The 13,137-nt window shown below is 55.1% G+C and overlaps 1 protein-coding gene across 3 annotated transcripts in view; it reads right to left on the bottom strand.

The window, feature by feature from the left end:
- Window positions 1–7,800: 7,800 nt before the first annotated feature.
- The window catches only part of RUSC1 (RUN and SH3 domain containing 1), a 7,330-nt gene continuing 1,993 nt past the window's right edge, over window positions 7,801–13,137 (bottom strand). Inside the window, exons 2-9 of one of the 3 annotated variants that reach the window (XM_021681978.1) lie at window positions 12,189–12,287; window positions 11,947–12,023; window positions 11,678–11,852; window positions 11,500–11,605; window positions 11,300–11,346; window positions 10,279–10,828; window positions 9,744–9,872; window positions 7,801–8,503 (exon numbers count right to left, since the gene is read on the bottom strand). In XM_021681978.1, the coding sequence (XP_021537653.1) occupies window positions 8,335–8,503; window positions 9,744–9,872; window positions 10,279–10,828; window positions 11,300–11,346; window positions 11,500–11,605; window positions 11,678–11,852; window positions 11,947–12,023; window positions 12,189–12,287 (1,352 nt within the window). In that variant the 3' untranslated portion in view covers window positions 7,801–8,334. Of the gene's footprint in view, window positions 8,504–9,743; window positions 9,873–10,278; window positions 10,829–11,299; window positions 11,347–11,499; window positions 11,606–11,677; window positions 11,853–11,946; window positions 12,024–12,188; window positions 12,555–13,137 lie in introns of those variants that run through there. The other 2 variants (XM_044916263.1, XM_044916264.1) reach the window with 2 other exon arrangements.

Raw genomic sequence — 13,137 nt, 5'->3', positions numbered from 1 at the left:
GGGGGGTGACCGGAGCCTTGTGGTACTTTACAGCACTCGCCCCTGCCCCCAGCTCGGGTCTTTCTGGGCCATCCTCCGGTCCCACAGGCACTGCTGCCAGGCTGCTTCCTCTACCAGGTGTCACTCCCAGTCCCTCAGGAGGATGTCCCCACCCCACCCCGCCTCTTCTCTGTGGGCTCCAAGAGCTAGCCCGGAGACCTCAAACAGAAACAGTAGCTGGGGCCTCTTTCCAGATAGATCCTTGACCAGGAAAGTTTCTCTCTCCTTTCTTGCCCAATCAGGTCAAAGTAAAACGTGAACTGACAAGTCCAAGCACTTGTGTCTGCCGCCCTTCTCCCTACCTCTCCTCCCTGGACTGTAATCCTGGAATAGGGAAGGCCCCCATGGGGTCAGAGGGCACAGGACGTACTGTCGTGATTTTCGTTTGACCCTTCATAACCTGCCAAACCTGTTTGTTTCTAACGAGAAGGCCGGGCCCCCGCCCGCCCGTGTGCCGCCCCACACTGTGGCTTGCGGGTCCGCTGTGTCGCACGAACGCAGACGCCCTCCGAGCCGACTCCCCTGCCACGAGTCACTGCACAGGCTGTTGAGCAGTGTTCGCCGGCCAGAGTGTTTGTCGTGAGTGTGCACCATCACTTTAAAACACTACTCTCGTTTTCCTCGTTACACGGTTTTCAGTGTCCACCTCCCAGAGACAGTGCTCGCCCCGCCCGTCCTGTCTCCTCCAGCCTGATGGTGACAGCAGCAGCGGGAGGGACGTCAGGATGTCGCTTTCCTTCCCATTCTCTTGGCCAGAAGCTACCAGACGATACCGTCTCTTTAAAAATAAAATTTAAAAAGCTTTGCTTTGTTGTCTTCTCAGACATACATATGCATATACGTTTTAGATGTTCTTATAAGAGAAAAGATGGTTTTTAAACGTGCCAAGTTGTGTGTGTGTGTGTGTGTGTGTACATCTGCCGCGCGGCCAGGAAGCAATACAGCAGGAAACACATGGCGTCGCTTCCCGCTAACCCCGGACCAACGCTGTCCTCACTGTACATTTCCCCGATGATGACGACGCTCTGACTTGTTTAGGTAGAAACATTGACACCTTCCATTCCATTGAATCTTTTTTTCTTTTTCTCCTTTCTGTGTCAATCTTAAGGGAAAAAAAACAAAACAGAACAAGAGACAGGGGATGCCAAAGATCCCCTTGAGCAGAGAAAAAGCAGAATAAATATTTTATTAAAGAAAAGAGAATTAAGAAAATAGTTTGGAGTATTTTCTTACTGTAGAGAAGCACTGTACATTACGACGAGACCTGGGTATCAGATACTCACGTGTGGAGCTGGGAACGTCGCATGTCCACGCCCATCTAAGTGGTTTCTTTTCGTTTTCATTGCAGGGAGCTGGGTGGGAGGGAGGTGGGGAATAGGGGCACTTTGGGGGTCTCCTTTTAGTCAAAAAGCAGGAAAATGACAAGAAAGAGATTAAAATTCAATATTTCCTTGAATAGTGTTAAACACTAAAATTTTAAAAAAGAAAAAAGAAAAACGAAAAAAACTTTGTAAAATATGAGAACAGAAGCAAAAGACACTACGCTGTCATTTTATCTTTCTTTTGTTGAAAGACTAAAAACCGAAATGTTTTTTAGACAATCAAATGTTAGGTAAGTGCAAAAACTTGTTTTTTCTTACTGGTGTAGAAATTAATGCCTTTTTTTATTTTTCGGTTATTTTATAATAATGAAATAAAAAGAACCCCCTAGCTGCCAGGTGGGTTTTGGTGTTTGAAATGCGGGGCAAAGCACTACATCACTGCAAATAGATACAGAGTTAGTCTGCATGTCTGTAGGCTGTGTGATTGCGGAAAATATAAATGCTGCTAATATATTTCCTTTTTACAAAAGCATATCTAAATAGATGATTGTTTTGATGTTAATCTTTGTAAATTATGTATTACCAATTTTAACATTGGATGTAATTGCATAAAAAGCTTGCATCTCAATCCTTGAAAGTCTAGTATTAAATGGAAAAAACTTTTCCTAACAACAGAGTGGTGAGCTTGCTGTTTTTTCCCCTTTCCTGGCCTCCATTTGTCTTCCAGGATCTCCTTCCTCCATCCTGTTTCCAGACAGATCTTTTTAAAACCACGTCATCAGCATCCTGGGGCCTTGCAGGGGCACACTCACCCTGACTAGGAGATAAAGCCATTTCCTCAATCTTAGGATCTTTTTGGTCGGAGCCCAGCCTAACCAACCAACAGAATAATCATTGAGCCCTCTGTCCTCTGCAAACATACGCACACATCACTCATTCGGTATTCATGAACAAACCCCAGGCTTGGCAACAGTAACTTCAGGCCACTGTGTCAGACCATTTCCATCCTAAGCAGCTTACATGTATTCAGTAATTAATCTTCACAACAGACGTTTTAGGTAGGTACCCAAACCCAATTTTATAGATGAGGGAACTGAAGCAACACAGAGGTTAAGTAATTTGCCCAGGATCATCTAGCTAGTTAGATAATCCTCATTATAGCCCTCTGTAGTTACTATTCCCATTTTGTAGAAATGAAAACTGAATCTCAGCAACTTGCCAGAGATCACCTAGTAACTAGTGTTGGACTCAGAATTCCAAAATCTTCATGTTCATCTGCAAACAGAAGTGTCAGAAATAGTGTGACCCTACTAAGGAAGATAGATTCACTCCTGCCAGCAACTGAAGGACCCAACAAAACATCATCCCAGACATGGATCACCACTGCAGCTCTGAGTTCAGCTGGAACGGTTGCTCAGAAGCATCAAGACTACTGACTGCATTCCCAGGACGCAAGGGTGGTTTGATATTTGCAAATCAGTCAATGTATTACATCACATCAATAAGAGGATAAGAACCATATGATCATTTCAATAGATGCAGAAAAAGCATTTGATCATGATAAAAAACCCTCAGAGTAGGTTTAGAGGGAACATACCTCAACATCATAAAGGCCATATGTGAAAAACCCACAACTAACATCATACTCAATGGTGAAAAAGTGAGAGCTTTTCCATAAGGTCATGAACAAGACAGGGATGTCCACTCTCACCACTTTTATTTAACATAGTCCTGGAACTCCCAGCCACAAGCAATCAGGAAAAAGCAATAAAGGCCATCCAAATTGAAAAAGAAGAAGTAGGGGCACCTGGGTGGCTCAGTCAGTTAAACATCTGCCTTCGGCTCAGGTCATGATCTCAGGGTCCTGGGATTGAGCCCCACATCAGGCTCCCTGCTCAGTGGAGAGCCTGCTTCTCCCTCTCCCTCTGCCCGCCTCTCCCTCTCCCTCTGCCCTCTGCCTGCTTGTGCTCTGTCAAATAAATGAATAAGTATTTAAAAAAGAAAAAAGGAAGAAGTAAAACGTTCACTATTTTCAGATGACACCATACTACATAGAGAAAACCCTAAAGACCACCAAAAAACTACTAGAACTGATGAATGATTTCAGTAAGGTTGCACGATATAAAATCAGTCTCCAGAAATCTGCATTACTATATGCCAATAATGAAGCAGCAGGTAGAGAAATTAAGAAAACTACCCCCCCCAAAAAAGCCCATTTACAATTGCACCAAAAATAATAAAATACCTAGGAATAAACAAAGGAGATGAAAGACCTGTACTCTGAAAACTGTATTGATGAAAGAAATTGCAGATGACGCAAACAAAGATACTCAATGGTCATAGATTGGAAGAACAAATATTGTTAAAATGTCCATACTAGGGGAGCCTCAGTGGCGCAGTCAGCTGAGCGTCCAACTCTTGTTTTTGGCTCAGGTCATGATCTCAGGGTTGTGACATGGAGCCCTACGTTGCGCTCTGCGCTCAGCACGGAGTCTGCCTCTCTTTTCTCCCACCACCCCCTGTGCTCACGCTCTCAAATAAATACATGTTTAAATAAATATAAAAAACAAAATGCCTGTACTACCCAAAGCAATCTATAGATTTAATGCAATCCCTATCAAAATACCAACAGCATTTTTCACAACTAAATCCTAAAATTCGTATGGAACCACAAAAGACTCTGAATAGCCAAAGCAATCTTGAAAAAGAAAAGCAAAATTGGAGGTATGACAATCCCAGATTTCAAATTATACCACAAAGCTGTAGTAATCAAAACAGTATGGTACTGGCACAAAAATAGACACATAGATCAGTGGAACAGAGTAGAGAGCCCAGAAATAAACCTGCGATTATATGGTCAATGACTTTTTGACATAGGAGGCAAGAATATACAATGGAAAAAATACAGTCTCTCCAACAAATAGTGCTGGGAAAATTGGGACAGCTATATGAAACAGAATGAAATTGAACCACTTTCTTACACCATACACAGAAATAAATGGATTAAGGACCTAAATGTGAGAACTGAAACCATAAAAATCCTAGAAGAGAGCACAGGCAGTCAGGTCTCTGACATTGGCCACAGCCAACATTTTTCTAGATGTCTCCTGAGGCAAGAGAAACAAAAGCAAAAATAAACTATTGGGACTACATCAAAATAAAAAGCTTCTGCACAGCAAAGGAAACAATCAACAAAACTAAAAGACAACTGACAGAATAGGAGAAGGTATTTGCAAATGACATAGCCAATAAAGGGTTAGTATCCAAAATATATAAAGAGCTATAACTCAACACCAAAAAATAATAATTAAAAAATTGGCAGAGGACATGAACAGACATTTCTCCAGAGAAGACCTCCAGATGGCCAACAGACCCATGAAAACATGCTGAGCATCACTCAGCATCAGGGAAATGCAAATCAAAACCACAATGACGTACGACCTCACACCTGCCAGAATGGCTAAAACCAAAAACACAAGAAACAAGCAAGTGCCGGCGAGGCCATGGACAGAAAGGAACACGCTCGAGCACGGTTGATGGGAATGCAAGCTGGTGCAGCCACTGCGGAAAACAGCATGGAGGTTCCTCAAAAAATTAAAAATAGAATTACCATATGATCCAGTAATTCCACTACTGGATATTTACCCACAGAATATGAAAACACTTATTCGAAAAGATACAGGGGGGGCCTGGGGGGGCTCAGTCGTTAAACGTCTGCCTTTGGCTCAGGTCATGATCCCAGGGTCCTGGGATGGAGCCCTGCATCGGGCTCCCTGCCCAGCGGGAAGACTGCTTCTCCCTCCCCCACTCCCCCTGCTTGTGTTCCCTCTCTCACTGTGTCTCTCTCTGTCAAATAAATAAATAAGATCTAAAAAAAAAAAAGATACATGCACCCCTATGTGTTTTATTCTTTTGAGATTTTTTTTTTTCAGGTGATCTCTACACCCAGTGTGGGGCTTGAACCCACAACCCAGAGATCAGTAGTCCCATGCTCCACTCTCCAAGCCCTCCAGGAGCCCTCACCCGTTTACTGCAGCATTATTTACAGTAGCATATTATGAAAGCAGCGCAAGTGTCCCTTGATAAATAAATGAAGTTGTACACACACACAATGGAATATTACTCAGCTGTAAAAAAGAATGAAATCTTGCCATTTGCAACAACATGGATGGATCTAGAGGGTATGATGCTATGAGAAATAAGTCAAAGAAAGATAAATGCCATATGATTTCACCTATATGTGGAATTTAACAAAGGAAATTTAAAAAGAGACAAACCCCAAAACAGACTCTTAACTCTAGAGGGGAAGTGGGGGGGATGGGGGGAACAGGTGAGATTCCATTTACCATGAGGAGCAGAGTAATGTATAGAATTATTGAACCACTATACATCAGAAACTAATATAGCACTATATGTTACCCATGCTGGAATTTGGATTTTTAATCAACTTTTTAAAAAACGGCTGGGACGCCTGGGTGGCTCAGTTGGTTAAGCGTCTGCCTTCGGCTCAGGTCATGATCCCAGGGTCCTGGGATCGAGCCCCACATCGGGCTCTCTGCTCATCGGGGACCTGCTTCTGCCTGCCTCTGCCCCTCCCCCCTACTTGTGCTCTCTTTCTCTCTCTCTCTCTGACAAATAAAATCTTTAAAAAAAAAAAGAATTGGCTGCAAGAGCTGGATGTCTGTCGGCTCCTGCGAGGACATGAGGCTCTCCTGTTGTTAGGCGAGTCTTGTCATGGGTGCAAAAGTAGCACATTGGCAGTTTTTTCTTTTTTTTTTAAGATTCCGTTCATCCATTTGTCAGAGAGAGAGGGAGCACAAGCAAGGGGAGCGGCAGGCAGAGGCAGAGGGAGAAGCAGGCAGAGGCAGAGGGAGAAGCAGGCTTCCCACTGAGCAGGGAGCCCGATGCGGGGCTCGATCCCAGGACCCCGGGATCATGACCTGAGCGGAAGGCAGACGCTTAACTGACTGATTGGCAGGTTTTTTGGTTTTTTTTTTAGTTTTTTTTTTTCTTCAAGTCTTTTAACCTTAATTATGTTTGGGGTTTTTTTTTTTTTTTTTTAAAGATTTTATTTATTTATTTGAGACAGAGAGCATGAGAGGGAGGAGGGTCAGAGGGAGAAGCAGACTCCCCGCCGAGCAGGGAGCCCGATGCGGGACTCGATCCCGGGACTCCAGGATCATGACCTGAGCTGAAGGCAGTCGCTTAACCAACTGAGCCACCCAGGCGCCCCTTAATTATGTTTTAAGTATTGGTATCCACTACAGCTGTTCTAGGTAATATGTGAGAATAATAAATTTCTTATTCACATTTGGTCTATTTCATGATGCTCTGCAAGGTCTGTTAGTCTTACCACCTCCGCAAGCCTGAGGACCCCCTTAGGCTGTGACTACAAATATCACCAGATCCCAGCGACGCTCCACCAATATTGTCTCCACCCATAACAACTCTCCCAGTTGTTAGGGTGACCCCCTGTGAAAACCAGCGCGTGGGGACAGGAGGCAGGACAGGGCAGGCAGGGTCCCGGGAACCAGATGCTGTGACGGCACACAGGAATCATGGGTCACTGTGCATATCTCACTGTGAGAAACACTGGCCCAAAGTCGAAGTCACAGTGGTCTTCCACATGTTTACTGTTTTATAATTTCATGATAAAAATAAAAAGCAACTGGAGAAGCTGCATCATCTTGAGCGCTCAGACTCCTACGGCTGTAGCCAGTGGTTCCCGGAGGCTCTGAGTCCGGCGTGAGAAATGTCATCCCCGAGCGGACCCGAGATATCCAGTCTAACAGCGAGACGGCAAACAAATAGCAAAACTAACGAAGGAGTGGAGGAGTAACAAGACCTGGCCGAGAATGGGGAGCATTAAGTCAGGAAATGGCAGAAGTGCGCAAGGCTGCTGCTGAGCACGGCTCCCCTCCCCTCTCCTGTGGCCAGCCTGTTGTCACCTTGACCCAAGTGCCCGAAGGTGGAGGAAAAGTTCCAGGGTCCTTTGCCGTGTTCAGCTCTGGTTCTGTTCCCCCTGACTCTCCTGTCTTCTCACCTCCTGGGGGCTCCCCTGCAGGCAGTCACTGCCCAGCCTGTCCTCGGAGCTCCGCCACTGAGCCTCATCAGCTCTGAACCAAGTGCCAGAGGCCACGTCAGTGTGCTTTCTGAAACTGCGTCACTGCAGAGTGGTGACATTAAAGTGTCACTTCTGTAACCCCTTCATCCCTCCCAGCACCTCGGAGCACAGATGCAAGGCCGGGGCCTCCCCACGTGCCCCCATTTCCTCGGGCTCGTACCCTATCCGTCTTGCCAAACAAGGCAACCCCGCCTCAACAGGGAGGTGCTCCTGAGATGCGGCCACCAGGAGCGGCAAGGACGCAGGGGAAGGAAGGGGGCCGCTCCCCTCCCCGCAGCCTCTGTCCTGACAAGCAGTGACACACACAAATTCTACTCCCACGCTTTATTGGGACAAAGGAAGGGGTGGGCAGACCAACACCACAGACCCACCCACCGGGGGGTCCGGACTTGAGCACCCAGCGCAGCTTGAGTACGTAATAAATACAGGCAACGTGGGTGGCGCGTGGGTCGGGGGGTCCATACGCAGGAAGGGCACTCGAGGCCCTTCCAGTCTCGGGATCCGAGGCGCACTGGCCCAGTCCAGTCACAGAGGAAGGAGGCAGAGGGGAGCGGTTTCCACTGTGTAGATGGGAAGGGAGACGTTTCCTTGTGCAGGGGGGGAGAGGAGAGAGATGGAGGGAGACTCCTTTTCACATTTCGAAGAAGAGCAGATTTCACCTTACAGATGGCACGAGAGGGAAAAAGGAAAGTTGGTTTCCCATTCGCAGACATGGCCGTGGGGAAGGGGAAGAGTCATTTTGCGGCGGGGCAGACACTTCTGCGGCCATCGGTGTGCACAGGTCCGTGGCCCCGGGGCCGTTCCATTCCCAGGGCGCAGGAGGGAGAACGGACGGGACAGGGGCTCGGCCTAGAGGACCAGAGAGGTGTAGCCCACGGGCACCAGCCCCTCCGCGCCATCCCGCCCACAGCGGAGCCAGTCCTCGTCCACGGTGGCGACCACTCGCAGCACCTCCCCGCGCCTGAAGCTGAGCTGGTCGGGTCCTGCCGCGGTGTGGTCGCAGAGCGCGCGGACGGCCCTGCAGGGAGCCAGGGGATGGGCTGGGATGAGCGCGGTGGGCACCCAGCCGTCCCCGGCGCGCCTTCCCCACCGCGTGGGGCCAGTGCGGACCGGGCTCCGGCAGAGGCGCGGCGACTATCCATCAACGCGTGGGTTCTACTGGGGCCCTGCCGAGCTCCAAAGCTGGCGGCGGCCGCTTATCTGACTCCACCCACGTCCTCTGGGCCTTCAAATCCGACCCATGCAAACAAGCGACTTATCTGAACCCTCCCAGCCAGGCCTCCTCTGGGCCTCCTCGGGGGCAAACGCACCACCTTCCCTCCAGGGGCTGCTGGCAGACCCTGCATCGCCCCCAAAACTCGTTTGCCCCCCGCATCCCCACCACTCCATCCACCCTCCTCTTCATGTCCACTGCTGCCGCCCTCCTAGGGCGGCATCCTCACTCTCTGGACCACACCACGGGGTCTGGTCCCCTCTCCCCGCCCCATCCCTCCTGGCCTGCCTGCCCCAGGCCCCTTCTCCACCCTGAGATCAGAGATCCTTCTAAAACACAGGCCAGCATTTCATCCCCGGGCAGAAGACCCTTCGCGGGCTCCCAGGGCCTCCACCCTGAAGTCCGGTGCCTTAACCGACCTGCTGAGGCCTCCAGCAATCCATCACCACCACCGACATCCTCACCCCAGACCCGAGCAGGGCACAGTTCCTCACCTGCCACACCCGGGCCTCGATGCCCCACCCGCGCCGTCACCAGGCCTTCCCTGAGCCCCCAGACCTGGCCTCCCTACCCAGAGTAACCACCACACACTACGGTAACTGCGCATCTGCTCGCTGGAACCTTCTCTGGGCCACAAGCTCCAGGAGGGCACGGGCCCCGGGAGTTTGCCCTCCTGTTCCTTCCCGCAGTATCATACTGGGCACATAGTACTTGAAAAACACCGCCAAAGGAAGGAAAAGTCAGGAAACCTAATTCAGTGGACTGAGACCAGCCAACTGAAACCAGACTCCAAAGCAGAAGCAGCCCCTGGTGTCAAACCTGAGCAGGCCACTCCGGGGGACAACCGCAGACACTCGGCCCGAGGCTTCCCGCTCCCTCAGGGCCCTAACGGAGCGGGGTCACCGCCTCGTACAGGGAGCAACACAGGCCCAGAGACGAGAGCTTCACGCCAACCACAGGACGAGCGCTATCTGACCTCACAGCTCCCAGCCTTTCACGCCGCTACCCACCCCTGCCCCCTGTAAACTCGAAATGCACCCCCCACCTGTGGGTCTGCACCAGGCCGGCACCGGAGGCCTCAAGCTCCTCAGGAGGCAAGAGAGGCTCGGTAGGTGCCCCCCGCTTCACCAGAGCCAACACACTCACTGTCGGGGGCAGCCAGCTGGATGGTCTCCTGGAGAGAACACGGGGTCACAGAGGTCACCCGACCTCCAGGGAAGGACCCAAGGACCCAGGACTTTGGAGGCAGGAAGAAGCTGAAGGGCCTGATTCCAAAGAGGTCAGGAGTGGGTCACTGCTGAGGGCCCTTCAGGGTGATTAGGGAGGTGGCGACACCGAACACCAAGAGGGGCATATGGAAGGTCACACCCAGGGACAGGAATCAGCACCGTTTTTCTTTTTGTCAAGGGCCGGATAGGAAATATTTCTGGCTTTGAGGACCAAGAGGCTGAACGGCGCGAGTCACACTCGCTCCCGCAGCAAAAGAACAACCAAGGCCGCGGACCTCAGGCCTAAGCGATCCCTGCAAGGCCAAGCGGGGGTGACTGGGGCGCTGAGGAGGGGACCGGCTACCCCAGTACCTGGACTTCCCGGTTCCTCCGTCAGTTTCCGTGAGGCCCCCGGGCACTCCAAACAGCCTCCCCAGCCACACGCCTTGGCCCGGGGCGGTGTCCTCTGCGGGCACGGGCCTCTCCCGTGGGCCTCCAGCCGCCGTCCGAGGACCCCACGACCTCCACCGGGGAAGGGGGAAGCCCTCGGCGCCCCCGGAGGCGTAGACCCGGGAGGCCTGGGTCAGCTGCTCCCACCAGCTGCCTGGCGTGGGGGCGCCGGCGGGAGCCGAAGGGCCCGGAGGGGTCTCCCCGGAAGCCCCCCGAAGGCTCTGGGCCAGCCGCCCCCCCCAGTGCAGCACGGCGTGCACCGTCTGCCGCAGGGCGGGGGGCGAGCCCGGGGCCGAAGCGGCGGGGGACGGTCCCAGGGGCAGGTGGTGGTGGTGCTCAAAGAGCAGGTCCAGGTGGAAGGTGAGCACCGAGAGCGGCTGCAGCAGGAGCAACAGCTCCGCGGACAGGGCCGGGCAGCCACCCCGAGCCAAGGACAGGAATCCCGTGGGCAGGTACAAGAGGGACAGCAGGCCTGGGGACGAGCAGGCTGCCGTCAGCGCCCCGCCCCCGCCCAGCCTCTGGCTCTGCTGGCAGCTGGGGGGGACGAAGCACTGAATGACAGGAAGTCGGGGGGGCCCCCGCAGCAACACGGTGTGGGGGCGCGCTAGCCCGGAGCCTCACCCAACAAGGCCCCAAGGATGAGAAGCGTTCCTGAGAGGGCAAGGGGAAGACGGCAGAAGGAGGCAGGAGGCCCTGGGGCAGGAGAGCCAGGGAGGCAGGGGAAGAAGGAAGAGGAGGATAAGCGGACTCTGGAGGTTTTGGGGAGGATCTGGGTCTTTCCTGCTGTGGGGCAATGGGACGCACTAAATGTGTGCGGCACAGAGTAATACAAGTGGACACGGGGATCGAGGTCACTCTGGCTTCGCTGGGACCAGCAGCGGAGACAGCGCGCCCTCTCCCTCCCTCCTAGGCTGGCAGCCCTCCGTGCCCTCCGGCGTCTGACCTGCATCCTCCTGGAGGCTGGAAAACCACAGCTCCAACTGCTTCGTGCTAGGAGAGAGAGGACAGCGCGGGCTCGGGAGGGCACAGGATGGGGGACGAGCTTCCAGGAGGGACAAGGCCACCAGCACCGGGCTCCTCCCGCCCGTGACACCCGTTCGGGCCCCAGGCCGTGGGAGGGGCGCCAGGGGAGCGGCCACTCACTTGAGGAGGCCCAGGATGAAGGCGTGAAAGCGGCTGCGGCTGCTGCTCAGCGGGGCCAGGCGGCTGACCTGGCTGTACAGGGTCCCCAGCGCGCGGCTGCTGGCGCCTGCGGACACCGCGCTCTGAGCCCGGCCCAGGCCCGCCCGGCGCCCCCGCCCGCGCCCCGCCCGCGCCGCACCTGGCTTCACCGACGCCTCCACCACGCTCCAGGGGCTGGTCCTGCGCTGCCCAGTGATGAGATCCTTCCGGAAGGGCTTCAGCCCGTCGGCCACCAGGGCGTGCAGGGCCGGACAGAGGGTGGTCAGCACCAGGTGCCCCACATCTGGGCTCAGCCGGCTATCCCCCAACTGGGCCTGGGGGCGACACAACGGACATGTCCCAGGCGCCTGCGGCCGCCTCCCGCCCACCGTTCGTGCGGCCCCAGGGCCTCCCCAGCGGCACCCTCACCTTCTGAACCAAGTTCCGGGCGGCCCCAAAGTGCGAGATGATCTTATCCACGGAGGCGCTCACGGCTATCAGGAGCCCTGCGAGGGGCGGGCACGGAGCGCGCGTCTGTGCGGCGCCCGTGCCCGCGCACACCCCAGGGCCCCGGGGCACCCAGGCTCCTGCAGGCCGGCCCCGGAGCCGAGGGCCCAAACCAGCAGCAGCTGACCTGGTGGAAGTCGGGGTCAGGAGTCCGGGCGCCCTACCTTTCTTCTGCTCCTGCAGCTGGCCAGTCCCGCTCTGGGCTTCTGCCATCCACCGTCGCTGGGCCCCGGGGGCGCCGGCGAACGACCAGGAATTCCGGGCTGGGGTGAAGGAAGAACGCGGAAACGCTTACGAGGGTGACCCGAGGACGCCGGGCTGGCGCACAGGTCGCCCCAGAGCCCGCAGCGCCACGGGCCGGAAGCGAGCAGGGACAGGGCCCCGGCCTGGGTGGGGCGCCCCGCACTCGCCGTCCCCTCCCCCTCTCGGGCCGTGCGGAGACCTCCGCCCCGTCTGCCCCGGGCGGGACGGCGCGCGCCCCGCCCGCTGGGCCCGTGGAGGGAGGGCAGCCCCGGGAGCACGTGGGGGGCCGGGACCAATGGACGGACAGACAGACAGACCGGCGGGAGTGGGAGGAGACACGGAGGGAGAGGCGACCCCGGGGTCGGGAGGCTGGGAGGCGCGGGCGTGGGCCCACCCGAGTCCGGCGCCCGCTTCTCCCCCACCCTCCCGAGCGAGGCGGGGGCCAGGCCCCCAGCGCCCCCCACGCCCCGGCACCGCGCAGGCCCCGGACCGTGCACTTGCTGGCACCCCCTCCGCCCGCGCCCCCCACGCCCGGGCCTCGAGGCCCAGGGCCCAGCCCCGCGGCGGGTGGCGGGGCCAGATGCCCCCCGCTGGCGGGCGGGGCCGCGCCGCCTCCCCCGAGGACGCTGGGGGCGGAGGTCCGCCGCGGGGGGCGGGGCGACCCCCGCGGGCTAGCCCGGGTCCGTCTTACGTAGCCTGGGCGGAGGCGGCGGGCTCCTGGTCCGGCGGGGGGCCTTCGGCGGGCGCGGCGGCGGTGGCAGCGGGGGGGCGGGCACCTGGCGGGGCGGGGGGACCGCGGCGGGGAAGGTGCTGCTTCTGGGAAAGAGCGGGGACAGCAGCAGTGCCAGCTCGGGGCTGGCCAGGCAGGGC

This window comes from Neomonachus schauinslandi, chromosome 6 (assembly GCF_002201575.2).
Source record: "Neomonachus schauinslandi chromosome 6, ASM220157v2, whole genome shotgun sequence".
NCBI classification, from domain to species: Eukaryota; Metazoa; Chordata; class Mammalia; order Carnivora; family Phocidae; genus Neomonachus; species Neomonachus schauinslandi.
This window is presented reverse-complemented; position numbering and strand designations above follow the sequence as displayed.